Below are 27,234 nucleotides of genomic sequence, written 5' to 3'. Positions count from 1 at the left end.
AGAAGGGAAAGAAAAAAAAAAAAAAAAAGAGATACAGATTCGCGGATACAACAAGCTTACGTGTATCATATTCTTTTTATTCGTCTTGCGATTCTCTCATCAAATTGTCGAACACGTCGAAGCTGCATAATTAAAACAATACTAAATACCGTAACTAATTTACTTCTCATCGCGATCGATAAAGAAAAAAAACTAAGATACCGATAATCGTTAAATCGTATCGGACAAATCGGACGTCACTCTGTTTGTAAGCGTGCGTTTGATTTGATTTGATTTTTTTTTTTCTTTTGTTCCGCGACAAATCTCGACGAAATCAAATAAGTTTCAATATTTTTACTACACCGAACTCTTTTGCAGATTCCTATGCATCACCCATGCCAAGGCTCCGCCCGAGACGAGGATCCCTCCCCTGTAAGAAAATTGGCAAGATTTGAAAAATGGCGTGGGAAGAAAAATAGTCAAAATCCCTACGGTAATTGACGTGATACCGGCTTGTCTCTGCGGAGACGCGGTTCATCGGATAGATGGATGGATGGATGGATGGATGGATGGATCGTGGTTTATTTTGCGGTGAGAGCGGCGGTCCGGGGCGGATGGATACCTCGCTAATAATACGAATTCGCGCACATACCCTACCTACCGGTATCGGATGGAGGAGGAGAGGAGGAGGAGGAGGAGGAGGAGGACGAGGGAGGGGGGGGAGGGAGGAGGAACAGGGAAAACGTACGTTCAAGTTGTAATTTCCGATCTAATTAGAGATTTTACGAGTGTCGTAACGTGCCAGTTTTCGAGGGGCCATCAATTCATTTGACGAATCGCGCGAGACAGTCTTTTCTCGTTACCCGACGTCCAATTAAACTTGGCATTTTAAATAAACATTATACCGACTTATACACAATATGTATATATATTATATATACGCGCTGATCCCTTATCGCTGCTTATTACAGCGAAAAAAAAAAAAAAAAATAGTTTACATTCAAAGTTCGTTGGGGTATTTTTTTTATATATATATATATATATATACTTCGAATCTGCGGGTGAAAACTATCGCCGGATTAATGTGAGAATTAAGGAAGGAAGGAAAGAAAGGATGAGAGAAAATTTTTCTTTCTCTGCTCTTGAAATATTTAAGACATTACATACATGTGATATTCTACGTGTTTGCAGTTGTGAAAATTTTCCTCGGTTCTATTTTTTTTTTTTTTTCTTATTCAACGAAGGCTAAGAATATAATATAACGCCGCGGTTGCAGCGCAATTTCCGAAGAGTATTAAAAACAATGAAAAGAAGAAGGAAAAAAAATAAATAAAAAGAAATCAAAACTGCGTTACGCGATGTAATTTTTCTATTTTTTGAAACAATTTTGATTTTTTTTTATTATTTTTTTTTTCTTTTGCGACTTTTCCGTTCACCGATTATCTCGGTCGTTTTCAGAGACGAAGAAAAATAAAAAAAATTAAATAAATAAATAAAAATTTACCCACCATAAGAGAATCTGCAGAGCCGGAGAATGTCGGAACAGACTGTAGGGCGCCACTTGAATGTCTCTGCTACTCCGGAAACGCGTTAATATATCTCGAGCGCTGTAAACACAAACACGATCATCGTCATCTGTACAACGATCGACATGCTATTAAGTATTATACGATACACGCGGTTTGAAAAATTTACAAATGAGAGATGAAAAATTTTAAGTATCGATAGATATCTGAATTTATTTTCTACAGTTTTACGCACTGATTCGGGTATTCGAAAAAGAAGGATAACGACGAGAAATCGGAAAAAGCGTCAAATTCAATTTTAACACGTTGGGTATTGATAAAAACGAAGCTCATGAAATACAATGTCGTAATTATTCAGCAGAATGCAGGCGAACGAAAAATCTTTGATATTCAATCAAAGCACGTGAAAAATTTATACAATTATCGATGCAAGCCTGCATGTGTTTTCAATTTTCAAATTACTTGTCGATCGGGAACAGAAAAAATTGTGCGAGAAAGTGGGATAAGAAAAAAAAAAAAAAAAAACAGAAATAAAACAAAAGAAGAAAATTAAGAATACGGTGAAGAAGGGACGCAAAAAAAAAAAAAAAAATGCAAATCTATTAAAATTCTAAAGGCAGGAATTACAACGGAGAGCTACGATGTCACATTGTAGAATATACATAAATATTATAATTTCGGCGTAAAATTTTGTTTTATCGCCAAAATGCAGACATGCGCATATTATACATATATATTATATGGGTAGGTATGTATAACGTAAAATTGGGTGTCGAGGAGGCGGATTTATAACGTATGATCTGTAATTGTATAACGCGATTCAAAAATCAAACGAACAAGTACAGAGAGATAAATGAGGATGAAAGTAAACGGAAAGTCTAGAGAGAAAAACGAAAAATGAGGAAAATTGGTTACAAATTGAAGAAAGTAGCGACGAGAGAAAAAAAAAAAAAAAAAACGTTTCGTAAAAACAGAAAAATAGCATAGCGGTATGTAATAAATTCATTCGCTTAATCGGTATTTACGCGAATTCGTCGACTATGTATGTGCACATGCATATACGTTTATTATATACCCGCGACGACGTGTGAAACGACTGTAAAATCGACCGCAGGATCGAAGTTATATATATATATATGTATGTATATAACGAAAAGTAGGCACATACAGTTAAAGTTAAGAAGTTAATAATACAGTGAAATTGATATAATTTACTTCTGTTTAATACAAGAGACTGTAAAGAGCGAAACGGAAAGACGCTGTAGATCGTACGTGTACAAGAATTAGAGGAAGATGAGAAGAAGCCGCGTTGGCATAAAACTACGTATACTTCGGTTCTAAATTCCAAACGTTATTTGCAAGCTCTAACCGTGCGGTTTCGCAGATATCTTTCTCTCTGTTTCTCTCCCCCCTCTCTCTCTCTCTCTCTCTCTCTCTGTGTACATACGGACACGCGTCTATACTCGTATACGCGCGAATGTATCATATACTCGTCAGAGTTTACGAGTTCCAGATAATATCCAGAAGTTCTGCTGCAACACGATGTGTGATTCAAGTCGCCGAACGAACGAACGTCATCGCCTGCGTGAGCTTGCGGCGTCATAGCTTCTAGCTTGCAAGCTCCGCCTTGGAAGGATCAACAGCACTTACACGCAAAAGCGCAAACATTTTCTCCTTCACCCCCACCTCCCCCCCCCCCCCAAACTTGAAACGCGCGCGGTGTCCGTTTTTCCCGCGTGACTATCTTTAAACCGCCACCCCCGCCGCCCCCTCTCCAACCCCGCCGATGATGTTCGTCACCAACTGAGATCGTGACAACCGAACGAAACTCGCTGGTCGCGTGTGCGCTGTTTGTGGCTAATTTGTTTGCATTAGAATTTTACACCGCCTCGCGTCGAAACCTGCGTTTTAACGCATTTACTACAGTTATTAAAATTCTCGAATTTCCAAAAATTTACACCCACCTCAGCGCCATTTTCTGCAAGAAAAAAAAATTTACACACACCCCGTGGTTCCGAAAACTTTTACACGTGCCGATAAGTCGTTCGTACGATATGGAAGAATTTACGCTTTGAACAAATTTTCCCAAATTTTTCCTTAGTTAACTTTGTCTTCTGTGCAGAATCGGTAAACTTGTACGTAAAAAAAAAAAATAGAAAGATGATAAAGTAACTCGATAATCTGTAAGAATTTTTATTTAACAGAATCGCTTTTCGGGCAGATTCGCAGTTAATGTTTCTGCACCTTATATATATATTATAGTCGTCGATTGATTTCATTGCACAATATTCTCGAAACGATTGTTAACAATCGAGCGATTTCTATACGACACAGCGTACTGGTGTAATGATAAAAAATTGCACATAGGTGTATGTGTATAAGAATTTGATTCCGAATTGCACTGTATTTATATAATAAGCGGGGCGTGTTATTTGCGAATGATCGCGAAACGTGCCGAGAACGTGATCATCGTCCAACGCAAAGAGCTTATAATTCTGGATCTTGGTTTTCACTCGAAAACACTGTTCTGTCTCTTGCGTACGAGAATAAATAAATGTAAAAGAAAAAAGGTAAGAAAAAAATACAAGTGAATAAAAAATAAAAAAATAAAATAAAAATAATGAAACAAAAATAAGCGCAAACAGTAGAGAAACGAAGAATTGAAAAAAAAAAAGAAAAAACGACAAAAATACAAGGAACACAAGGATTTTGAGTTATTGTACGATGACTAGAGAATTTTTATAACCGCGAAAACTATCCGCCACAACAACTTCTTTGCTCGGCCTTTATCAAGGCCGCTATTTATTTTAGGTTGAAGGTGCAGCGTGTCATCGACTCAATTTAAGATAAACAAGAATAAGAAAACAGACAAATATATACTTCTATATATTATTTCTATAATTTACTATTTATAGTTTTCAAAATCAAGTTCAAATAAAAGTAAAACAAGAATTAATGAAAAACCTGTTACAACTGCAGGCGACGAGAATTGCTCTCGTAAAATTTGGAAATATTATAATTTGAATATCCACTTATCTTATTGTTAGTTTAAATATTATATAAAAATTCGTTGAAACGCTGCATATGAAACAAAAACTTGGTAAATTTCATTGGGTAGTTTTAAAAGCGGAAAAGTTTCTTGATAATTTATAGTTTCATTAAGATTATTTTTCAATTTCAAGCGAAAATATTCGTTTATATTTCAAAAAAAAAAAAAAAGCGCAACCATTCGCGAGGAAAAATAATCGGTTTAATCTAAAATCGATCAATTCTTAAATCGCGCGATTGGCTGCTGTGGGGGAGGGTTTCGATCGCGCTGTAGCGACGTCCAAGAAGTACCAGAATTAGGAGGTAAAGCTCTGGGGCACTAAAATTCTCCTGGGTGAGTCAAGGCCCGTTTGGATACCGTCGTTGCCGTTGCAGTCAGGGAAGATCGAGCCTCGGCCGTTCACCCGAGGCACGTATTTTTGGCTTGTTTAACGGTGCCCGTGTGTGATAAGGAAGCCTGCAGCACGATTATAGAATAAAGCGATCGTAGAAAAACATGCAATCGGTGTTGTATACATGCAACTGTAACGGCTACCAAGAACAGGAAGGATTATTCAACGAACGTCAGAAGCACAAAACGACCACGACGACGAAGACGAAGAAGAAGAAAAAGAGGATGAGAATAAATCATGTAATGATAAGTGAATCGTAAAAAATTTTGCATAAATATAAAAATTTTTTGTTCGAAAACAATGTAAATATTCTATGCGATATGAATAAATTTTTTTCCCTTCTTCCGCCTAAAAAACAGGTTCTCTGTACGCGGTGAAAAGAAAAAGAACAAGAAACAATTTCTCGCCGAAGAATATCTGTTTAATCCAATTTTAAAAGTACCTCCTAGAAATTACAAGTTTTTTTTTTTTTTTTTAATTTGTACTAATCAGAATCGAGTCTTTTGTAAAAATTTGTACCTCGAACGGGTCGAAAAGCTACAAGTCTTGGCTTGAGAGACAATTTTATGTAAAAATACATCGTCGAATGTATTTGGTGACTATTTAGGCGTAGATATTTTATATCTCGTTTTGCGTAACTCGAAAACTGTGAATTTGGAAGAAAGTTCCTACGCGACGATTGCTTCTTTGCTGTGTAGAACAAGTTTTTCACGTGCGAAAAAAAAGAAGAAAGCGAAACAAAAATTTTGCCACATTGCATATTATGCAAATGTAAACATTTGCAAAGAATTTTTCAACCAGTTTCAGAGAACGAAATGAACTTGTTATTCTTTTCTCGATTTTTATCTTGATTTCTTTTAGTTTTTCTTTCTTTCTTCCATTCCCCCAATATTTCACAGTGTCCGCGATGGTCGTCGAGAGGACCTTCTCTGCATGCTCGTTCACGAGTCTATGAGTCTATGAGTCTATATTATACAGCTGTTGCCTGCCGGCCTGAGACTCCGGGGTGAAGTGGCGTATGTATACGGCTATACCGATGTTCCAGCTATTATTAGAGCTCACTTAAGAGAGGAGAGGAGCAATATTCCCAGCAATACGCTCAGAATGTCGTTCTCGTTGTCATTGGTTCCCGGCTCTTTCTATTATACATGCTTTAGAGTCGGTTCGAGCACCGCGCAGGTTTGGCATATAGCGCTATTATATCACAATCGCGGCTGTATATCCTCCGCGCTATTATATCACTACAGTCGTTGCGCGAAATCGAGGTTACGGTTGTAAAACGGTGAAGAAAACAAAAAGACGAGAAGAAGAAACGATTAAAAAACAACACATTTTTATTCAAATTCTCTTACGTTATTTGATTTCTTTTTCTCAGATATTAAAATTCTTTTCGCAAGCGGATTTGTTACCGTTAGTATCAAATTTACCGCCTTAAATCAGCGAAACTTTTTTCCACGGTCGAGAGAAAAAAGAAAGAGAAAGATCTACCAAAAGTGTAATTTTTCTTTGTTTCATTGATCAATTACGCTAAACGAATTCTTATATACATAGGTCCTGTGGGATTTTCAACGAATCTTCGTCAAGTTTTATTTATCAACTTTTCCGTCCCTCTGTTTCGAGAGAAAAGAGACAACGATCGAGAATTTATTACGCATATAAATAATCTGGATTTCTTTACCAGGTCTCCACGTTTTGTTGGGATTCGTTTTTTTTTTTCTTGTTTCAAATTTTGCAACGGGCAAAATTATTTCGAATTACAAGTCGAGTCGCGAAACTTGCGGAGCCTCCGCGATTACCTGTTATTGAAAAATTTCAACCCTCTGCCAAGTTTTGAAAAACTGCCGCTAGTCTCCGAAGCGGTTACGGCTAACTATTTATACATTATAGTATGTATATTATATATTGTTGACGTCACGGAGAAAGATTAATACGGTACATCGATTCTACACCATTGTGTGAAACATATATATATATATATATATATTTTCTTCGCCTTGTTATGTGCTTACGAAACTAAATATCTTTTCGCAAGAATTTGCCGTATAAAAAATTTGCGAATCTATACGCGAATCACGAACTGACAGGTGTACGATATGCGCGTACATATATAAACATAAATTATGTAAACTACGTTATACGAATGTCTATAGAGACGAGTTTAAAAATTGTTGAAAGCCATTGTTATTATGTCTACACTCGAGCGAACACAATCCCGATATCGATGCTTATTTTTTGTACGGAATAAAAATTTTCACAACCAATTACCAAATTCGAAAACACTTGCGGAGTGCTTTATTTCTCTCCCGATGGTAGAAAAAAAGAAAAAAAAAAGAAAAGAAAAGAACAAATGCAGTGATATTTTTCAACGCGTTTCTTGGCCGGTATCGCGCTATTTTCGCAGCTGGAGGATTATTAGCGACATCTCTTACCAACAAAAGGAACTCGTACAAGCAGTTGCTACATACTCGATGAAAAAAGAACGGATATAAGGAAAAAAGTAAACTTTTTACCAGAAAAAATAATTTCTAATTCGCATGATGGAAAACTGATATATATATATTTTTTTTTTGTTACGACCAAATTAAAAATCCCCTGACAATTCCGGGCCATTCTGAATACGTCTAGTTCGTGTGATTATAAGGTACGTAAGCCGCGCTTACTCGTCAAAATCGTAATTCGTTCCGACGAATGATTATCGGTGAAATAACTGCCGATGATTAAAGATCGTTCCCTGCGACGAATGCTTTGGGAATGAATTAATTCGTCCCACGTTACTATATATATATTATACCGGATCAGCGAAAGGGTTGTCGTTTAATTATAGGGAACGAGCGGTTTGCTCTGAGCTTTCTAAATGTAAATTACTGGTTGATCCAGGTGGGTACAGGTGGACGACAGAAGCACGAGCAGCAACATCGAGGTCACCTAGGTAAACCAATTATTATTTTGAGCTACCGCGGTTTGATCGTCGCTTCGGCAAAGAGAATACGAACAATTACGCAGGATTCGGATGCGCAGATGCATCACGGGCATCGCTTATCGTGCCGGGAGCACGAAACGCGTCGAGTTACGTCCTCGAGAAATTGGCAATTGCGGAATGAACCGCGCGCAAGCGATTTCTCATCCAGTCATCGCATCATGCCAAGTACCGTTTTCGTTTTAAATCCTGCCCATTTTTACACGCTGATATTTAATTTCCCACCGCGTGTATCGAGCGTTTTTTTTTTTAGCAATACGAAATATACCATTTTTCCATACCATTGTTGAAAAAAAAAAGGAAGAACGAAAGAATCGTTTCAAATTGTAAATAAATTTTTCCTCGAGATTATTATCAAGTCTACGGGCAAAATGAAGAAAGAAAATTATACAAATTTCAACTAAAGCTAAAAGATTTTTGCTGCTCAATTCATGTACTTTTCCACGATTAATAAGCGTTAAAAATTTTCGAATACCGAGTTACGTGGCATATTTTAGGAGATTTTAGGTACGTGTAATATGTATGGGAGAACCATAATACCTGACGTATCAACAGTAGCTGGATCTCGCAACTTATTTCATCACTAGCGAATTATTATTTTAACTTTAAGCAAAATTTTTTTTTTAAACCGTCTACCTTATTTTCATCCCCCCTTCTCTTTTCTTTTCTTTTTTTAGTTTTAAATATATTTGTTATTTTCTTCATTTTCTCTCGCTTCTTCGTCGGTATTTTTTATTTTCTCTCTCTCTCTCTCTCTCTCTCGCTCTCTGTCTTCTTTTTCTTCTTCTTCTTCAATTTATTTTTGCAAAATTCTTGCGAACAGTAACGCTAATGTTAATTCATAAATACGACAGTTAGTAGGTACATTCCTGCTGTCCTTGGATAGCATCCAAAATGGTTTTCTTTACCTTGCTTTATACCGGCGAGGTTGCGAGAAGCGGACTAAAATATACCATCCGCGTATATTTCTCGTATATAGGTATACGTATAATTTATAATTGTATTAATTACACAACGAATTGGGGATTCGAGAATGTCAGACGTGGGGTTTTCGCCGCTTGTACTATAAAAATTAATCACGCAAAAGATCCTTCGAAGTCAAAACTGAAAATAAAACTGATATAAAAACGTACAATCCGAGAGTATCAGAATTATTATTTGCAAATGAATCGACATTTCTGTTCTTCCAATTTCTATCTTACGAATATTACTCCAAAATTCAAGCGTACATTTTACACGCACTTCGTGCATATTCGTGTTATTATACACCGTTAGCGATGCAGGAGACGGATGTACTTTGCAAAATGTATTGTCTTAACCCAAATACGTTGATGGGAAAGGCGTGTGCAAGAAGATCTTAGCGTGTCTGCTGTCACTCTGGCAGTGAAGTAAAGCTGGAGTAGGCGATGTTTGTTCGTCGTGACAAGCTTGTAATAACTTTTTCAACTCGAGGAAATAAGAGTTTTCAACAAGTGCGCGGATATACCTAAACACGTAAGAGATCGCGAAAGCTCGCACCGAGAGAAATTTTTAGTTCCGGTCACCGCTCAGTCCTTGACTATTTTCACTTTTTACCACAATCGAAAAATATAGTTCCAGGTAGAAAATGAACATTAGTTTTCTAGCCGTTACCGGAAAGTCTAGTATCCGTTACTATTCTTTCGCATTACGATCATTGTTTCTAGATTTTCTGGCAACTATTGCGAAAATTTAATTCTCGTGCAACGATAAATTGACGTTAAAGCCTTGTTTAGCTAAAAAAAAGTAGAGTAAACCTGGGAAACTGATTTTGCGTTGCAATTACCAAAAAAGTATCGACGATAGCGCAAAATGGTTACGCGTACATCGTTTTTCGTAAATCCAACAATATTCAAACAGTTTTTTTAACCATACCTGTTTTACTGAATTTTTCTAGTTACTCTGACAGATGAAATTTTTCTCAGTGCAAATAAAATTACCTACGACTCATTATCAAAGACTTAGGAAATGACGTTTTGCCACGAAATGTATGCAACGTTGGGAAGCTTTTATGATAAAAAGCTCCAGAAGTCGTGAAACGTGAAAATATAAATTTGGATCTAAAAAAACACATGGTATTGCTTCGTGTCACGTAAACGATTAGAAATTGAACAAATACCATTTCCGAAAGTTAGCTTAACTGTATTTACGAAGCATAGCTGAAGTTTCAAAGCAATTTATAAAAAAAAAAGTACATTTTTCTCTATACTCCGTCACGATTCTTTGACTCTTCCCGATTTGTCGCCACTCCGAAAATGGAGGAACGAAGAGAAAATGGGAATATTTTTGTGCGAGAATGGCCGGGACCGGAGAAGAATAATTCGAATCGCAAATTTAAACCCGCGTTGATTTGCAACGTGTCAAAGAAGATTCGCCGGGGATTTGCCAAGACCTTAAGTACGACATAGCTGAGTCGGTAATTTGCTGGGCAAATGGGATCGGCTATAAATCAGGCATTGGTACATTTTCGAGACCTCCTAGAGATTTTCGGGCTGCAGGAGCCAACGTCACTCATCAAGAGCTAGTCAAGACTACTAGTCAGGAGACGCGCGCAATGCAGCCGGATTTCTGGCAGCAGGGCCATATAAAGCCTGCGGTCAAATGTGATAGCTGTGCTAGGTATACGTATAATATACCAAAGTGATTTAACGCTTAAAATCTATATTTAAATTTCAATACTACAGTCTATCCGTCGATACGATTGACGAATCTGTGCAATGATCACGTCGAGTTTCTTGTTTTCTTCACTTTCTGTATATATAATGGCAATAATCATTTTGGATTTTGTCAATTTTTAGGAAATTACATTTTCGAGTTGTATATGAACCAACTAAAGCTTTTCACCGACAGCGAACAGATTCAATTCAGTAAATGAAGACAAGTGAATCGTTAAATTTTGACAATTTTCTGATGATTAAAAAAGCTGTATTGACATGAAATTTCGTTGCTTCTGGTACTTAATTTTTCCGAGAGGCAAATTTTGGTTAATTAGATTCTGCTGACGACTGTTAAAAATTACAAGTCCTTTTTTTTGCGTATCATGAACGTACAGTATAGAATCAAACCGATAGCTCAGAATTGTTCATAGAATTAAGATCAAATCGTTTTTCAGCGTTATAAACCTAAGCGTTGTCTCACATTTCTTTTATTGCATATTTTATTCTCTGCGCGAAGACTAGAGTCGAAGGACGATTCATTTATTTGCTGATCGAGAAAATAGCTATCACGAAATATTGAAAAGTTTGAATTCTATTTCTATTTCTTACTTGATAGTTTTTACTTAAAAATCCGGATTTTTCATAACAGCGTGTGCCTTGTGAATCGTATGTCGAACTGGAAAGTCTTCGATACAGATAACGCGGTTTGAAGTTTCATATTACGCGTATATTTATCGGCTTCGTAACAGACGCGAGCACAAATGTAAAATACACATTACGGCGTAGCGAGCACGGGGAAGAATGCTCATGGGGCGATATTACCGCTTTGAAGATCCGATAATTCTGAGTGCTCTTATCTAGTCTGGTTAAAACTAGACGTGCGGCCCGTATAAAAAGCCTGATTTACGACCACTCGTTACTTAGGATCGCGAATCAGGAGAAACGGAAACGGAAGCTGACTAATTGCGGAGGTATTTCGGCCTGAAGCATTGACGGTAATGTAAAAAGGCGATACGTATTGTGAAAATTAGATTGTTTCGCAGGTGAAAAAAATGGCCCGGAGTTTATTCAACTGTACTGCAGATCGCAAACTTTAGTTTATACCAACGATTGTCTCCGAATAAGAAACAAAAACCCTAAATTAGCTTGCGGAATTTCATGAGATATGGATCATTACTCACATTCCATGATTTCCAACAGCGACGAGAGCTTGATGACGCTTCAGCATTTTCACGTCCACTGCTCCATACGGTGAGAACATCTCAGCGATCTGCGCATTTCATTCGAACAGACGGTGAGAAAATATATAGAGCAAGGATTTTTTCGTCTATGCAACTACGTGCTACAAGAGTTTGGATTCAATACCACATATCCAAAAAATGCAGAGTAAAACTGACGTAGAGTCGCCTAATTATGACCATCTTTTTCAGTTGAAGAATATTGAGTTCGCAATCTAACCGAGAGATCCAAAAATCTTTCACGAACCGGTTTTCGCGGATATCTGCCGATTAATCGTAATTTTTAATTCCAATGTTGTAGAAATCATCTTACCTGAGAAACATTCATCTTGTTTGCTCCGAGACTTTTGACGTGAAGCCATTGTGGCCTCGCACAGACAGGATCAGGACCAGCCAAGTTCTGAAATAGGTATCGCAATAATTTAAGTACTGGTTTATCGTTGGATCTATTTTATTTTATTTTTCTTCGAATTTGTTCGGAACGAGGCGTAACAAATAAAAAAGAGTGCGGCTTACTAAGTGGCTTATGCTGGCACGTATCAAGTTTATACAGTTTGCATGCTCTTTCGGACCTGAGAGTATTTCAGCATTGGTTAGAGGCCTCAATTCGGTATCGCTGTAATGACAAAAAGATCGACAATACGGAATGAAGGAGTAAATTAAGAAATTCGACTCACAAAACGAACCGCAATGTTTCAGGCTTACCCTCCATAGTGTAAGACTGCAAAAACGTGAGCCAACTTTATGAAACAGTAGCCTGCGCAGTACGAGTCCCAGCCAGCTTCATGAAACCTGTCTGTTTCTGAAAATAAATCGATTGGAAGATATTAGGAAAAAATTGACAGTGTCAACATTTGATAGCAGAACGTATTTGAATTACCTGATGATTTTTCATCGCCCAGTGAGATTTGAGGCGAGTTGAGAGCCAAAATTTGGCCCTTGTTTACTTTGAAGTAATTGTACAAAGTTGCCAGACCGTTGGATTCCCACAATTCTGTAAATACATCGAAATGTTTATAATATAGAAATAAGGATGTGGGTAAAAGCAAAGGGAAGTTGAAGAGTTACTTTTTTTCTGTACTAGTCGGTGCAGCTCAAAGCTGAGATGTTTTGTGTCATAAATCGTGGGAAATAACCTGTGGATATTGTTCTTGAAGATGCTATATTTGTCTGAAAATTAAAGCGAGAAGGTAGAGTTTGCTCAAGATTGAAAATGGATTCAAAGTTAGGACAATACGACACATTTAGACAGCAGAAAATTCACCTGGTAGAGGTTTGTAAAACTGTTGATGCATGAACATAAGATCGAGGAGTAGGTTGTGTCCGACGATTGGTTTTTTCAAACTGACCATGAGTTTAAACAGGTCCGAGAATCCTAGGTAAAAGTCGACCAATTTTTTCTCTAGTTTATTCTCCTCTTTTTCTTCGAGTATTTTGCGCAGTTCTTTGTCAACTCTTTGTAAGATGATCTGAAAGCGGTGAAAACAGAGAAAAAAAGAAAAAGGAAGGCAGAAAGCAAAGCAGATGAGAGATGCCAAGTCTTTTTAGTTCTCATAAAAATAAACAAGGATTAAAAAGAGTTGAGAAAGCACTCGAACCTTTCCGTTTCGTGGTTCCGTCCAAATCTGCGAGTACCTGGTCCTCAGCTCTTTCTGCATCAAATATTCTAGCATGGGGGATGCAGCGTCGAGGCTCATTGATTCCCCGACATTAGAAGTCTTCAGCCATTCCGCAACACGGCTGTAACTTTCCTTGAGTTTGTCTTCTTCCGTATAAGATATAGATCGTTCGATGTTCCGCAGGAGGACGTTGTCAGCGACCCTGCGACGCAGATCCTGCTCTTCTTCCTCGTTGAGGTAGGAAATCCCATCGTAGACGAGCTGCGGATAGGAGAGCATGAGAAATTATTGAAATAAGATGAAGAGAAAAGGGTAAAAGTGAAAGAAAAAAATACCTTGTTGAAATCAAATTTGTGCGAGCACAAAAATTCAACCGCTGAGGCGCGCCACTCAAATACGGTATCTCTACCCGGCGCTACTTTTGGAAATAGATGAAAATTGAAGACCTCGGCTTTATACTTGTTCGCATTTCGGTCGCAGTTGTAAGTTGTCAGGCCAACCTGAATCGCGACGCATCGCTTAATACTGCTTTTAAGTATCTGATATCGGTCTTCGACAGTATCGAAAAGGCTGCGACAAAAACATTTTCTGGATCAATTTCTTTCACAGGTATTTGCTGTGCGATTGAATGAATGAATGAACGACGAAAACTAGGCGGATTTGTGTACCGCGAATAACACCAATGGCTTTGTTCATTTTCACCAATTAAAATAGCGATGAAATATCGTCGAAACTAACCTCACTTTCGTCTCTTCGAACGTATTTATACCGCTGAACTCACAGTCGAACGATACGAACTTCGCTCTAGTCAGAGATTCGCGTATCTTCGGGCTCAATTCTCCGAAATTACTCGCGGTCACATTATACATTACGTACTTTATTTAGGATTAACTATTAGCACTACCTGCTGTTGACAATCAACACGTGTGCGTACCGACTTGTTTCTTCGGTGATTTGCATCGAGCATCGCTGTGTTGCTGAATGGTGTAAGCACGGTCTACGTTCATCAGGGGCTAAACATACCTTTGAGGCTTGCGCCTGTCGTCTGGCAACATCACGAATCTTCTTCAGGGGTGTAAGGAGAATGCATAATCTTAGGCGCCGGATGAATTTTTTTTTCCTTTCGTAAATCATTCGGCTTAGATAAGCAGTGGATGCCAATTCTAAATTGATTTTAGAACTTTTGACAGAGAAGCTTGGTGGGTTGATTCATGGTTGACTTTTAGAAAAGTCGTTGACGACTGGCAATTTAATTGATTAACACAAGCTGATGATAATATAAGAATTACTTATTCATGTTCTTGTCCTTGACGGAGATCTCGATTTATGGACATTAAATTTAGATGTAATTTTGGTAAATTCAATTCCTCATTTGCTCGTAATTTCTGTTTGTTTTTTTCTTTTGTAATTAAATTCGAGCGATAACAATATATATATATACATATATATATTTTTTTTTTCTCATCAAAGACTAGAATATCACTAACGTTATATCATAATCCTGAAGAATCATCCAATTATTTTTGTAACTATATCATTTTTTTACATCCTGTCTTTGATCACCGCATGGAGTTGTTACCCCTGTATAAGTACGGAAAAGTCGGTCGTACTTCGGGTGTGTAGCTATGGCAGGTGGGAAACATTGGAGGCACAGGAGGCAGATCAGTTTTTTCACCAACGTGAAAAATGGCGTTCATTCCGATGGATATGTGGTAAAGAAAATGGCAATGCAGCAGCCACCATCCTGTAAGAATTCAAGAAAAATATATTATAGCCACTCTGGTGACTTTGATCGATAGGCGTAAACACCTATAATTTTTAATTGACTAATAATAATATTATTAAGCTCCAACAAACTGCGTACCGGGGTTGTCAGCCTTAAAGCGAAAGATGACGTATCCGGCCTGAGGAACGGTAACCGTGTCTTTTCCAGCCGGCCTTGGGTATTGTGCCGAATCCAGCATCATTTGATGCTTGTGAATAACTCCCGCTATGTCACTTTGCGATATATTTCTCCCGTCCGCGAACCGTCCGATTTTCAAAATTTTAAAAGAATACCCGTGGAGGTGAAACGGATGGCCTAGCATGGGCTGGGACACTGCAATAACGAGTTTTGAAAAACATGGAAGTATCTTCTGCGAGGGTAGTGCATTTTGCGTCGCTTACCTTCGTCGTATATGACGACTTCTACAACGGCGCCTTTTTTGATGTGATGAGTATGAGGGCATTCGCAGGGGATTCCGCAGTTTTGCGGTAAGTTTATTCGATTGCAAGTGTCGGATTGGGTTATTGACTGAGAGAGCGGCGGCACTTGCGGGAACACAAACGATATTCCATCGACCAGACTGGTTAGATGATCCGCGTCTGCCGCCACTGTGGATGACGAAAAAAAAGTTACGCATTTCTCAAAAATTACGGATAAAAATACGAGCTTGCCTAGGAATCGAGGGTAGGATCCAGGCTTGAAGAGGTTGTGAACCGAGTTATTATACGAATGGAACCGATAAGGTAGGATGATCCGATGATCAGGTTGGGCTTTCAGGACTTCCGGTGCTACTGGTGCGAGAGATTTCAACTGATTAGGACACACTGCGTTAGGCCTGGGCAGATCACACTTGGCATCCAGAGGGTTGTAAACCTGCATAAAGCGAGGAAAAAAGTCAACGTCTTTGTATTCCATATCTTTCACCGAATGCTGATAGCCTCTCAACTCACAACTCCTTGCTTCAGTCCGACCAAGTAACTGGGTCGAAGAGTTTTTGGACTTCCCGGACCACCGGTGTACTTCAGGATGGCAACCTGGCTGGGACTAAATCTAATGCACTCCCCAATGGCTCGCACTTGAATCCAATAAGTTCCAACGGCCTGATTTGCGTCCAAAACGAAGTCCACGCGTTCACCTTAACGAGGATGAACAGTCGTTCGTCACTAATGCTATCACGATTTGGTACAAACCAAATACATGACTCATAATTAATGTCACCGCTTACCGGATGAAGAAACTATCGTGTCCACAGAGACGGGCTCCACCGATTCGCCGTCCTGGGCAATCAGAGTCAGCGAATGTCCTTCGATGGTCATCTGCGCCGGACAAACTGAACTGAAAGCGTTTATCATCCTGAAACGGTGTTTCTTTCCGGCTTGGACTACGAACGTTTCCAGTTGAACGGAGGTCGTCTTGTTCGTCGTCGGATCCTGGAAGTACGGAAGATCTGCATTAAAGCTTTGCTGCAATTTCGATGCCAATTTCTGGAAAATCAAGTCATCACCTTCCAGCGTCCCTTTCCGTTGATCAGAACGTTTTCCGGTACTTGTCCAGGGTTGTTTTTAACCCGTCCCGGAAACCGCTCGCTTGACATTTCGTGCATCCAATCGCTCAGTAGGATCACGTGAGTGAGAAGATCCATCTCGTAGAGCAAAGTGTGTGGATCGGCGCTCGGCGGTTGACGGACTATCAGGCTACCATACTGACCATCAATTTTTTGCAAGCCAGCGTGCGAGTGGTAAAAATGCGTGCCTGGATTGCTTGCGGTGAATTGGTACCTGGAAAACGGATCAAAGTCGGTTGATATTCTAGTAAGCAAATCGGCCGAGGTGAAGTTTACCGATTCTCTTCCTTCTGTGATACGTTGTAGCACATCAAAAAACATCAGATGCGTATTTTTTATGCGTGTTGATGAAACCGTTCAAGGGGCAAGAACCGTTCGGAAAGCTTACCATGAAAAATCATTCTATTTTCAGCATTAAATATCAGCAGACGATATACATACATGTCCTCAAAAGTGGCATTCCTTATTCTTTGGGGCTGTTTGAACCTGTCGAACGGCCGAATCAGCGTTTAAAAATACTAGCCTAATCGTTCTCCATGTACCACAACGTATCGCAGAATGAATAAAACGGTGAGGTACGTCTGAGGTACTTTTCTCAAGAGTCTCTTAGCGGTAGAAAAATCAATCTCCAAAGTATTATCCACCTGAACGTGGTTCCCGAGGTAATGGGACACTGGGTAAGAAACGGGACTCCGTCGTAGTATTGATAGTCCTGCTGCCAAATACCGTGCCAGTGGAGGGCGACTTCCATCCCTTCGATATTGTTCCGAACGTCTACGACGATGATGTCGTCCTGACAGACCTGAATGCTTGGTCCAGGCAGCATCCTGTTGATCGACAACATTCCACGCTCGAATCCATCGGCTTCGATGCACTGGCATTGCGGAACGTTAGATATTTGATTGGTGTTGTTGGGTTTGCACAGCTCGCACGCCCTGTGAAGTAACGTTCTTCCGTTGTAGATGAATCGTCACTTTCTCAACGCAAAATTAAATATTCATGGTTAAATTATTCATCGCGTGTCATTTATCGCGTTCGAGTTTATATGTGCACTTACAATTATTTGCACAGAATAATTTCAACGCCTTTCTAAGCCCTGCATGTGCCAATATGTTTCGTAAGTTCACGCTGCTTATTTTCATATAAGTATACGTCATGAACATACACGAACACCTTTTCACATACCTGCTCATTGTCGCATAATATTCCAAAATGAATTGGTAGTAACAGTAGCGCGGCATTTCGTCGTCTCTACAGGCTCTGGCACATTCCTCCGGTGTAGAAAAATTGGGCTCAAGATATTTTCCGTAATCATTATCAGGTCCGTTGAAATCTATTTTGTTCTCTGATGAGGAAATGAAAAAAATACACACCAGTGGTACAACATTTTGTCATTCAATACACGAGTGCGAATAAGGTAAGTTTACCAGTTACTGACCCTTTTCCAATTATTGACCTTTTTGGTTGTATTTGGAAAATAAAAGGGTCGATAATTGGGTCTGAACGTCGCAATAACTGGTACACTTACCCTACGTTCAGGGGTAAATTAGACCATAATCTACACTAACCGTGATTCCCGCTGTGTCCGTGGTGATATCGAGCACTTGCTAAGTTGCAGGTGAGGGCCAAATGCACCAGGAACGCGCCATGAAGGAGCATGTCGAGCCGTTGGATCTGATCTGAGCTTATTCAGCTAACTCCGCTTTACGAACTTGGCTTGCTAACTTAGCTCACGTGTTTTCTAGAAGGTGCAAGGTGTGGGAAGAGCTCGTTATCGAGCGGTGGCACATCGATAGAGCAAAGTTTCACCGTACAAAGGACTTAATACCCTGTAATATCGCTGAGTAAATAGCGTATCCGTATGATTTTTGTCACGCAATGAACGGTTGGTGCATCGTGTGATTGATGATGAGACGGAACTGCGCTTTGCAATTTTATTGAAAACTTTATACAGCGATAGCTTCATAGGTGAAGCTCATTTTCGTAGCTAAATAACTGCTTATAAAAACGTCGAATAGGTGGTGAATAAATTATAATACGTTCACGAATCAGTGATACATTTCGCACATGTAATTCGTGCCTTTGCTGATCGCTTTAATTATAATTCGATCTAAACTCTGCCCTTGTCAGGCATAAAGTTCGCTGATTTTATCGTGTCGTGTCATGTTGCTTTCTGACTACTGTCTCATTTATTTTCAATCCAGGAGCATAAATACTGGCGAGTTACACCTACGCGTTTAGTCGATATCACGCTTCAACGAATCCTCATGTGAACATTTCGATCATCGGGGTAAACCAGTTATTTTGTGATACAATCATTTCTCTGTTAACGATACTTTTAATGAAAAATACAGATACATGTAGATCACGTCAAATGATTCAAGATTATTTATCGATCGATTAATTCGTCAAGTTCGGCACCGAGAAAAATTTCATTTGTTACAGTAACTAGAAAAATTCAGTAAAACAAGCATCGTTAAAAAAACTGTTTGATAATTGTTGGGATTTCGGAAAACGAGGTACGTGTAACCGTTTTGCACATTTTACGCAAAATCAGTTTGCTCGGTTAACTCTACTTTTTTAGTTAAATAAGGCTTTAACGTCAATTTATCGTTGCACAAGCATTAAATTTTCGCAACAGTTACAAGAAAATCTAGTAAGAGTGATCGTAATGGAAAAGAATAGTAACGGATACTAGACTTTCCGGTAACAGCTAGAAAACTAATTTTCATTTTGTACCGAAAACTATATTTTTCGATTGTGGTAAAAAATTAAAATAGTCAAGGACTGAGCGATAACCGGAACTAAGAACTTCTCTCAGCGTGCGTTACAATTGTGTATCGATAACGTGCCGCTTATCATGAGTGCATAGTTGAATTTGAAATTCTCATAAAAATTCTCTGTGGCTGTTGTTTGAAAACGAACTTGGACTATCAATTTTGACGCTTCAAGTTTCGTCGAAGTTGTTAACTCTGAATAAATTGGATAAAAATAAATTCTCCGGGATTCGACGTAACGGTTGGCTGACAACGATGCACAGCCGACTGCAGAATAGAAACGTAAAATGCGCATGTAAAGATCGTTGTATAAGCGTGGCGAGCTGATAGCTCCATGCATGCGCTTCGGTGAGTAGTGAATTTCAACTGGCACGGTGGTAACTCATTCGCAATATGCTAGCCGCAGACGGTCGTTGCTACTGTAATTAGCGATCAAGTACGTACAAGAGTCCCGGAAGTGCTAAAACTGTCTTCACCCATTTGCGGTGAGTATGCGCAATATTGATAAAAGCCCGTTTCAATCTAGAGTGGAGATCGAGGGCGAAGATTGGCTCGCACAGTCCGCACGGAACTTGGATTTACACGTATAGTCTCGTCAAAGCCGCAACACGCGATGTAAAGCGTGAAACGTCGGAAGTTCTACTTTGCGAATGCGTTGAAAATGAAACTGGTTATATCGGTTATTGTTGTATGTCGGGTATCACTGAAAGCGTGTAAGTTCGCGTGAGTTGGGCGTGGCGAAAATCTAGTAGAAAGTGAAAGACAACTTGGGTGGGTAAAAGGGGAAAAATTCCGATAACGCATGGCTAGGTATCACACTTGACTGAACACCATGGGCCGAGTCTTTACGTAAGGTATTAATTTTTAATAACTACCGTGATACTCGAATTTTTTTGTCTGATACCTTAGCTGACGCTCGAACGGCTATCAGACTGCTTCAATATTTTAGCAAATAAATTCCAAGCCATATTTTATTTTGATTAAGTATCGTACAGGTGAATACTCGTGCGTACAGGGCGTAGCGAAAAAACTGAAAAGTGTACTTCGAAGACACAGCGTTAGTGTGAAGAAATTCAAATCAAAAAGTAACTTATATTAACTAATATACTAATAATCAGATTGCAGATTTGCTGGGTTAATGATTTGCGCTACGAAAATTTCGCGTAGAATTTCTGAGGTGAAATGTGTCAATGTTAACATAGTAATATTGTTGACTAATTATTAGTGAGCAGTACTTGTACAGAGGAATAACGTAATGCAAATTGAACATTTACCCACTCAGAATGTGTGTAGACACAGAAAGGGTCAAATATTACTTTCTATGTATAATAATAAATATCCTAATATGCAAATGTTTAGAACTTATTCTCAATTCTATAATTTATGTCGACCGGATTTTTCGTACATTGGGGTGGATGAATTGTTTTTTTTTGCTGATACAGGATCAGTTTCCCGAATTATCACCGGCAAACTCGATGGGAGGTAGGTAATTACCACAAACCGGAAAGTCTCGTGGAACCGGCGACAGATCTGAGGGATCACCAACGTTGAAGACAACAGACATGCCGATCGCTAAGTGAAACGTGTAATGACAGTGGAATAGCCAGTAGCCTGAGAGAGGGAGAAAAATTGTCAGAGGTTGGATATTTTAAATTGTAATATAGGGTGATTGCATCTACGATGTCCCGAGTCCTTGTAACTTGCCTGGATTATCAGCACGGAATCTTAAGATGACGTAGGTAGCTGGTCCCACAGCGATGGCGTCCTTGGAAGGCGGTCTGTCGAACTGCCTACGAAGCAGTCCCTTTCTGTCGAATTCTTTAATCTGATCTAAGGTGAGGCGGGTTGCATTAGGAGCCGGCGATGGACCCTGGCCAATTACGCTGAAGGCGTACCCATGCAGATGAAAAGGATGGGACATATTCGTATACGGTTCTGGCAAGATGGAGAGAAGCAAAAAACACTTTGTTACGTCGAAACGTAATTGTATCAATATCGTACTGTACCTGCATCAATGACGACTAGTTCAATCGAGGAGTTTCGTCGACAGTTAACCACATGCGTGCATATGCAGGGTGTACTGCAATTAGCTGGAGTTGTTTCATGGTCACAAATTTCTGACGCTGGTATATCCTTCCTTTGTGACAAAAGTGGTGCCGTTGGAAAAGAGAATGACCTGTTGCCAACTAGTGCAATTGTTTCAACACCAGGCGGTGGAACTGTGAACGAATACATGCTGTTAATTGTTTACGAATTTTGCGGTGTATTCTAGTGAAACAAAAATCCGAAAACTATATTCTACTCAAGAATGGAAGATAAGTATTTGGCTGGAAGAGATCCTCCGGTTTGTAATCGTTGAAATAAAATGGCAACCAGACTTTGACGTCTGGCTCTGGCCCAAGGATGCTTTCGTCGACATATCCGGCTTTTCGTAGATCGCCAACGCACACCACGTTTTGATCCGAAGAGTCGCAAGTTACTCCCAGTTGGTTAAGAACCTTGAATGAAGTAAAATTAAAAACTATTGTTTCGGGGCTATCTAGTTGAAGACCAAAATAGGTGGAACGTTATGTTAATCGCAGTAATGGCTCACCACTCCCGCGGAAAGCCCCTGATCGTACGTTGGTGATTCGGAACACGGTCTGTTATATCTTCCATGGCCTTGGTAGCGAAGAATTGCGAGCTGCTGAATTCTGGTGATACCGCATTCCCCGATACCACGTAGCTGGATCCAGTAGGCTCGCGGTGTTTGATTGGCGAAAATGATAAAATCGTAACGCTCACCTGAAATGAATTCAAGATAATAAATTGCGGCACGCGAGAAACTTTCTTCATTGAATGATACTTTAATTTTCGCAGTGACAAAGCGGGATTAGCTTTCGTTACCTGCCATAGAAACTATACTATCGACGACTCTAGGTTCAACAGGTTGACCATCCGTGGCTATTACGGTCAGCTTGTGTCCTTCGACCGTGAGTTGAGCAGGACACACAGTCGAGAAAGCACTGATGAGTCTGAATCTGTATTTTTTGCCTGCCAAAACGTTGAACACTTCCAACGGCGTGTTAGTCGTATTACCAGAACTTGGGTCCTAGATAGTGAAACGATGTGTGAGAAACATATAAGTCGGATGGAACAATTTAATGATTGCTTAGGTAGAACAAGCAGAGTGTAAGATCTCTGAATCGTGGATTCTGCTTAAACTTCTAGGATTGTTTCCTAGGCCGGAAATTGGAAGCCTGTGACACGTAGTTGAATCTCAGAGGCATCTCTTCACTCTGGGTAAAATTGATGGTATCAGAAATTTGGCGAGTGAAATGCTATGACGAATGTAACCTGTTGTGTATTTTCACCTTAAATATCAATTCTTGTCGTTGTGCGTTCAAGTTAAGATGCAAGCATCTTGCGGATTCGAGTGCAAACGTGTATCATATTATTCCGGTGCTGTAGTGAAGTATAAATTTCGAATTTTAGATTATTTGATGTTCTGTAAGTTGTGCGAAAAAAGGCCCGGTGGATAGATCCTCGCATCAGAAGCCCCATATTTTGGGCGGAAGAAAAGCCTTTAGAAGTTTCAGCAGAATCCATGATACGAAGGTCAGATACTCTTCTGGTCAGTTTCTCTCGTACCGTGTACCGCCCTTTTCCGTTAATCAATAGTGACACTGGGTCCTGTCCTACACGTCCTTTCAGCAGTCCTGGGAATCGTTCGGTACCCTCTTCGTGAAATCTATCACTAATCAGCACGATGTGCTCCGATAAATCGTAGTCGTAAAGGTGGCTGTTAGGGTCTTGCTTGCAAGGCTGCCGAATAATTAGATTCCCGTAAACGCCATCCATTTCTTGAAGACCGGTATGGGAATGCCAAAAGTGTGTACCGGCGTTTCCGGCGATCCATTGATACCTCAAATTGTGATATTTGAGTTTATCGTGCCATTTGTCAAGTATCACTCTTGACTTGTGGACAAAGTGTGGACAGTCTCATGTTATATTAATAATTCGACAAACCTGAAGGTATTTCCGTGAGAAATCGGGCATTGAGTTACGAAAGGTACACCGTCGTAGTAAGGCGATTTTTCCTGATGAATCCCGTGCCAGTGAATCGTGAGTTCCATGCCTTTCATTTTGTTCTGGACGTCGACGACGACCTTGTCACCCAAGCACACCTGGATACTGGGTCCAGGTATCATTCTGTTCACGGTCAAGACGGTCGTCGGCACGCCATCGGAAGTCACGCATTGACACTCATTCGTCAGTGAGTTGTTTGGGCCAGGTGTACAGAGTTTGCAAGGGCTGGTTGATTAGAAAAATTTATTCCCGCACTGCAAATCTATTTGGTGTATCGAATTATCAGCATTAGTTTGTTTCGTAACCATATTATCGCTATTTGTGACGTGAATCTGCTTCAGCCAAGGTTTGAGAGGATCAAAACTTCCGAAAGAGGTTTTACTCACGAGCCAAGAACGTTGTATAGTTCTACCGTGAAATGATAGTAGCAGGTTTTTGGCGATTCTCCTTCTGTGCATTGACGTGCGCATTCCTGCGGTGTTGACAGAGGTCGAGAGTTATCCATTTTCATCGATCCTGCACCGAGACGTTTGTAAATCAAAATTACAATGTCACACGCTACTATGATATGGAACAAACTGCACGAAAATGAGACCGGGAATAATTTTATTATCAAAAATGCTGGCAACTGATGTAACTTTCTTTCATCAACTCTCACAATCAAAGAACGCGTTCACTAAGTCAGATGACTTGAAAAAAGCGATATTTTTGAAGATCCAGCTGAGCGGGAGAAAGTGACCGTAATAAAATGTTTCTTCACAGCATATTTCATCAACGAATCACTCACTATCACATGATCGGGCAGATTGAGCATCTGAAAGATCGACGCAGATCATTCCGAGTATCAGTAACGTGTGGGCGAAGAAGCGGTATCGCTGGACGTAGCTTGGGTGTTTTACAGAACTTCCTCGATTCGTCGATACCATCTTCGAACGGTTCGACTGCTTCAGGTAAGGGTATTGAATGATATGTGAATGAGTTAATCCAAGGACTAGCCAGCGTTAATGAATTGACGACCCACTCATTTTACCTTGATAAGGTGTGCACTCAATGGCAGCTAATGACTATGATTACCACATTACGATAAAAGTATAATTTTTCTTGAATTGTTCATGGCAATTTCGAAAACACGAAGATAGCAAAATTTCCGGGTATGGTAATGATCCCCACGCGTTATATGTAACACATTAGTATATGCGCCCGCGCTGTTATAAAGTCAACTGAGATCAACAAAAAAAGGCGTCTTGACACTAAAATGTAATTTAGGTTTACATTTAGACCGTACACACTGGAACGTGATACTACGTATATGGCATATTTCATATTAAAATGTCTGTTATTTTCTCCAGTGAGTATCACATTCAAGACTTGTGCTGATCAGTGATCGAATGATTAAATATTTTTAGCAGACCATTGCAGCATACTGCTGCGCCGATTTTAGTAACAATTGAAGTTTCACGAAAGTACTGCGGGAAGTAGTAAAGATCGATAAAGACGATTCTGAATAATAGTAGTGCATTCCTGAAGGCGAAGAGCAGTTGAACGTCACTTGGGCTTTTCAAAAAAGTTCTCCGATTCGGCGGTACCAAACAGATTGTTGCACCACTGGATCATTGTGCGGATCATCCAAGATTAGTTGCAACAACGTTCGGCTATTCTTACAGTGATAAAATGTGCAAATAATTCCGAGCGATTACTGTTGTTACTACAATACAATATAAATACAGTTTATTATATAACTCATGATAATTTAGAAGAAATGACGGTGACAAACTATTTGCATACGTCAAGTATATCGACGCGTTATACTCCACGAACTAGCATGAGTCGTTGTAGTTTCATTTTATTAATTATACTGCGATCGAAATTAAAACCGTCTTCACGCCCAAATTAGCCAGAACTTGTTAAATATTACACCTTATGTGTCAGCATCAAATTGCAAACACTAAAGCCTGCCGCTAGGGCGGTGATATCATTTTCCATATAATGGTTTTGTTCATTTATTCAGGTGAACACGACAAGTTAGAATAATTCCGATGATCAACGACCCAGTTTAGTCGCATATTTGTGTAACCCAGTATACATATAGTGTTCTGGTTAGCAGTTTTTGTAGTAACTAAAATTCTGCGAAAATGCGTAAGTTTCAAACGGTAACAAGCCCAGTCATGGGATGTTCCGAAAGTAAACTCACTCATAAATTCTATGTGCTTTAACATGTGTCAGACTCATGTGATATGGCGGTGAAGATGAAGGTTGTACATTATACGCATACGGATGTCGTACGAGAGGTTTTAGTCATGCGGTTCCCGAAGGCGACGAAATCGTTTTGCGGTACCGGAATGATATTTACAAAGAGCGGCTGGACATCCCTGAAGGATGTCTTTTCTCTACAGCTGAAAAATTTCAGCACTGTTCATCTTACGTGAATAATTGGCCAAGATCCTCTCTGTGTCCATTACAATGAAGAAGTGTATGATAACTGCTTACGATACGACATTTGTTTGGCATTCCAGAACCAAGGACCGTACGTTTGTCGACAAGAAACAAAAGTATTCGACGCTTGTAATGATCATAGCGACGAAATTTTTTCAGTTATGAATCTTGGCCAAAAGTACATAAAATGTATTCTTGCCGTAATTCAATGGTCCAATCTAGTGCGAGTTAACACTGCGTGCCTTGAGACATTGTAAACTCCGAAAAGAATTTTATTAATAAAACTACATTCTAACAGATACTGCGAATGTGAGCAAATAACAGAATAGAAGACGGTGCAGCGACGATATCAGCAATAATTGCTCATCTGATATATCATTCTACAGAATATTGTCTGTATGATCAAAACTTGCCGTTGTCACAACATGGACAGTCTAGTAATATGAGTTCTTCGCACGTTTATTTGTGAGTTAAATAGAAGGGTAGCTAGTAAGCAGTAGCTCAATATATTGGGATCCAGATTTTGGCGCCTTCCTTAATTAATCTATACGGACAGCTGTCAGGTTTCATCTATATAAACACCAAAATCTCACGAAAGTACTCAGGTTTTACGAGAAGAAATAGTAATAGTACATCACAAACGAAGTTGTAACTGTTCTAAGATAAATTGCTTGATATCTATTAGCAGAGCTGCAACGTAACCATCATGGTATCAAGTCGAAATGGATCACATCTTGAGCACAGTGTGTCAATGGTGAATCTACATTGTGAGCAGTTTCAAGAGAGAAAGCGAATGCGTATTACTTGGTCAATGCAATTGATCATGTTAAAATTGCAGCCAAAATTTAGATTGAAAATTTTTTAGTCTTTAAAAGACGCGAACACGAAACCGATCCGCAACTTCTTCATCCGATTCGTTTAGGCATCAAGATCCCGTACAAAGTATGTAAATAAATGAATGAAGGCTTTCCTCACCACGGATTTTGGAACATATTATTTTCACAAGATTCGAGAGAAAGAGGTGAAAGAACCTCCGCGTACACAAGAGAATACGTTATTGGAAATTTTACGATACGAACGATATCCATGGCGTAATCTAAAGAACTTCAATTATCAAATATCCAAGTGATTTTCATGGACATCTAATCGAGGTCTGACTGGATCGAGCTGGGG

General features: G+C 39.4%; 3 protein-coding genes across 3 annotated transcripts; all 3 read right to left on the bottom strand.

The window, feature by feature from the left end:
- Positions 1 to 213: 213 nt before the first annotated feature.
- Positions 214 to 14,689, bottom strand: LOC124183566 (pre-piRNA 3'-exonuclease trimmer-like). Its single transcript, XM_046572208.1, has 12 exons — positions 14,193 to 14,689; positions 13,790 to 14,024; positions 13,434 to 13,715; positions 13,100 to 13,304; positions 12,904 to 13,005; positions 12,716 to 12,829; positions 12,541 to 12,637; positions 12,352 to 12,451; positions 12,149 to 12,235; positions 11,779 to 11,867; positions 1,488 to 1,586; positions 214 to 409 (listed from the first exon to the last, which is right to left on the bottom strand). Exons 1-12 carry the CDS (start codon positions 14,321 to 14,323, stop codon positions 337 to 339), a joined length of 1,614 nt encoding a protein of 537 aa, XP_046428164.1. The 5' UTR covers positions 14,324 to 14,689; the 3' UTR covers positions 214 to 336.
- Positions 14,690 to 14,915: 226 nt separating this feature from the next.
- Positions 14,916 to 18,545, bottom strand: LOC124183560 (laccase-like). Its single transcript, XM_046572199.1, has 10 exons — positions 18,352 to 18,545; positions 17,969 to 18,128; positions 17,428 to 17,718; positions 16,724 to 16,997; positions 16,445 to 16,649; positions 16,170 to 16,354; positions 15,891 to 16,092; positions 15,621 to 15,827; positions 15,319 to 15,552; positions 14,916 to 15,198 (listed from the first exon to the last, which is right to left on the bottom strand). Exons 1-10 carry the CDS (start codon positions 18,440 to 18,442, stop codon positions 15,014 to 15,016), a joined length of 2,034 nt encoding a protein of 677 aa, XP_046428155.1. The 5' UTR covers positions 18,443 to 18,545; the 3' UTR covers positions 14,916 to 15,013.
- A 1,968-nt stretch (positions 18,546 to 20,513) lies between these two features.
- LOC124183561 (laccase-1-like) lies at positions 20,514 to 24,628 on the bottom strand. The gene is made up of 10 exons (XM_046572200.1): positions 24,416 to 24,628; positions 24,015 to 24,144; positions 23,569 to 23,853; positions 23,191 to 23,464; positions 22,447 to 22,651; positions 22,154 to 22,344; positions 21,863 to 22,058; positions 21,572 to 21,779; positions 21,265 to 21,500; positions 20,514 to 21,171 (listed from the first exon to the last, which is right to left on the bottom strand). The coding sequence occupies exons 1-10, from the start codon at positions 24,552 to 24,554 to the stop codon at positions 21,005 to 21,007; spliced, it is 2,031 nt and encodes a 676-aa protein (XP_046428156.1). The 5' UTR covers positions 24,555 to 24,628; the 3' UTR covers positions 20,514 to 21,004.
- Between the last annotated feature and the right edge of the window lie 2,606 nt (positions 24,629 to 27,234).

The sequence above is a fragment of the Neodiprion fabricii genome, chromosome 5 (genome assembly GCF_021155785.1).
Source record: "Neodiprion fabricii isolate iyNeoFabr1 chromosome 5, iyNeoFabr1.1, whole genome shotgun sequence".
Classification (NCBI taxonomy): domain Eukaryota; kingdom Metazoa; phylum Arthropoda; class Insecta; order Hymenoptera; family Diprionidae; genus Neodiprion; species Neodiprion fabricii.
The sequence above is the reverse complement of the archived record's forward strand: the minus strand, read 5'-3'. Positions and strand labels throughout refer to the sequence as shown.

What these genes read in the sequence shown, in the direction of transcription:
- LOC124183560 (XM_046572199.1), bottom strand. Translation starts at nt 18,442, where the DNA reads ATGCTCCTTCATGGCGCGTTCCTGGTGCATTTGGCCCTCACCTGCAAC. An exon ending in CACGATAGTTTCTTCATCCG is followed by an intron (nt 16,355 to 16,444) that starts GTAAGCGGTGAC and finishes ATCCTCGTTAAG; the next exon opens with GTGAACGCGTGGACTTCGTT. An exon ending in AGTCGTCATATACGACGAAG is followed by an intron (nt 15,553 to 15,620) that starts GTAAGCGACGCA and finishes TCGTTATTGCAG; the next exon opens with TGTCCCAGCCCATGCTAGGC.
- LOC124183561 (XM_046572200.1), bottom strand. Translation starts at nt 24,554, where the DNA reads ATGGTATCGACGAATCGAGGAAGTTCTGTAAAACACCCAAGCTACGTC. An exon ending in TAGTATAGTTTCTATGGCAG is followed by an intron (nt 22,345 to 22,446) that starts GTAACGAAAGCT and finishes AATTCATTTCAG; the next exon opens with GTGAGCGTTACGATTTTATC. An exon ending in TACTTATCTTCCATTCTTGA is followed by an intron (nt 21,780 to 21,862) that starts GTAGAATATAGT and finishes ATTCGTTCACAG; the next exon opens with TTCCACCGCCTGGTGTTGAA.
- LOC124183566 (XM_046572208.1), bottom strand. Translation starts at nt 14,323, where the DNA reads ATGTATAATGTGACCGCGAGTAATTTCGGAGAATTGAGCCCGAAGATA. An exon ending in CCGACTAGTACAGAAAAAAA is followed by an intron (nt 12,830 to 12,903) that starts GTAACTCTTCAA and finishes ATGTATTTACAG; the next exon opens with AATTGTGGGAATCCAACGGT. An exon ending in GTGCCAGCATAAGCCACTTA is followed by an intron (nt 12,236 to 12,351) that starts GTAAGCCGCACT and finishes TACCTATTTCAG; the next exon opens with AACTTGGCTGGTCCTGATCC.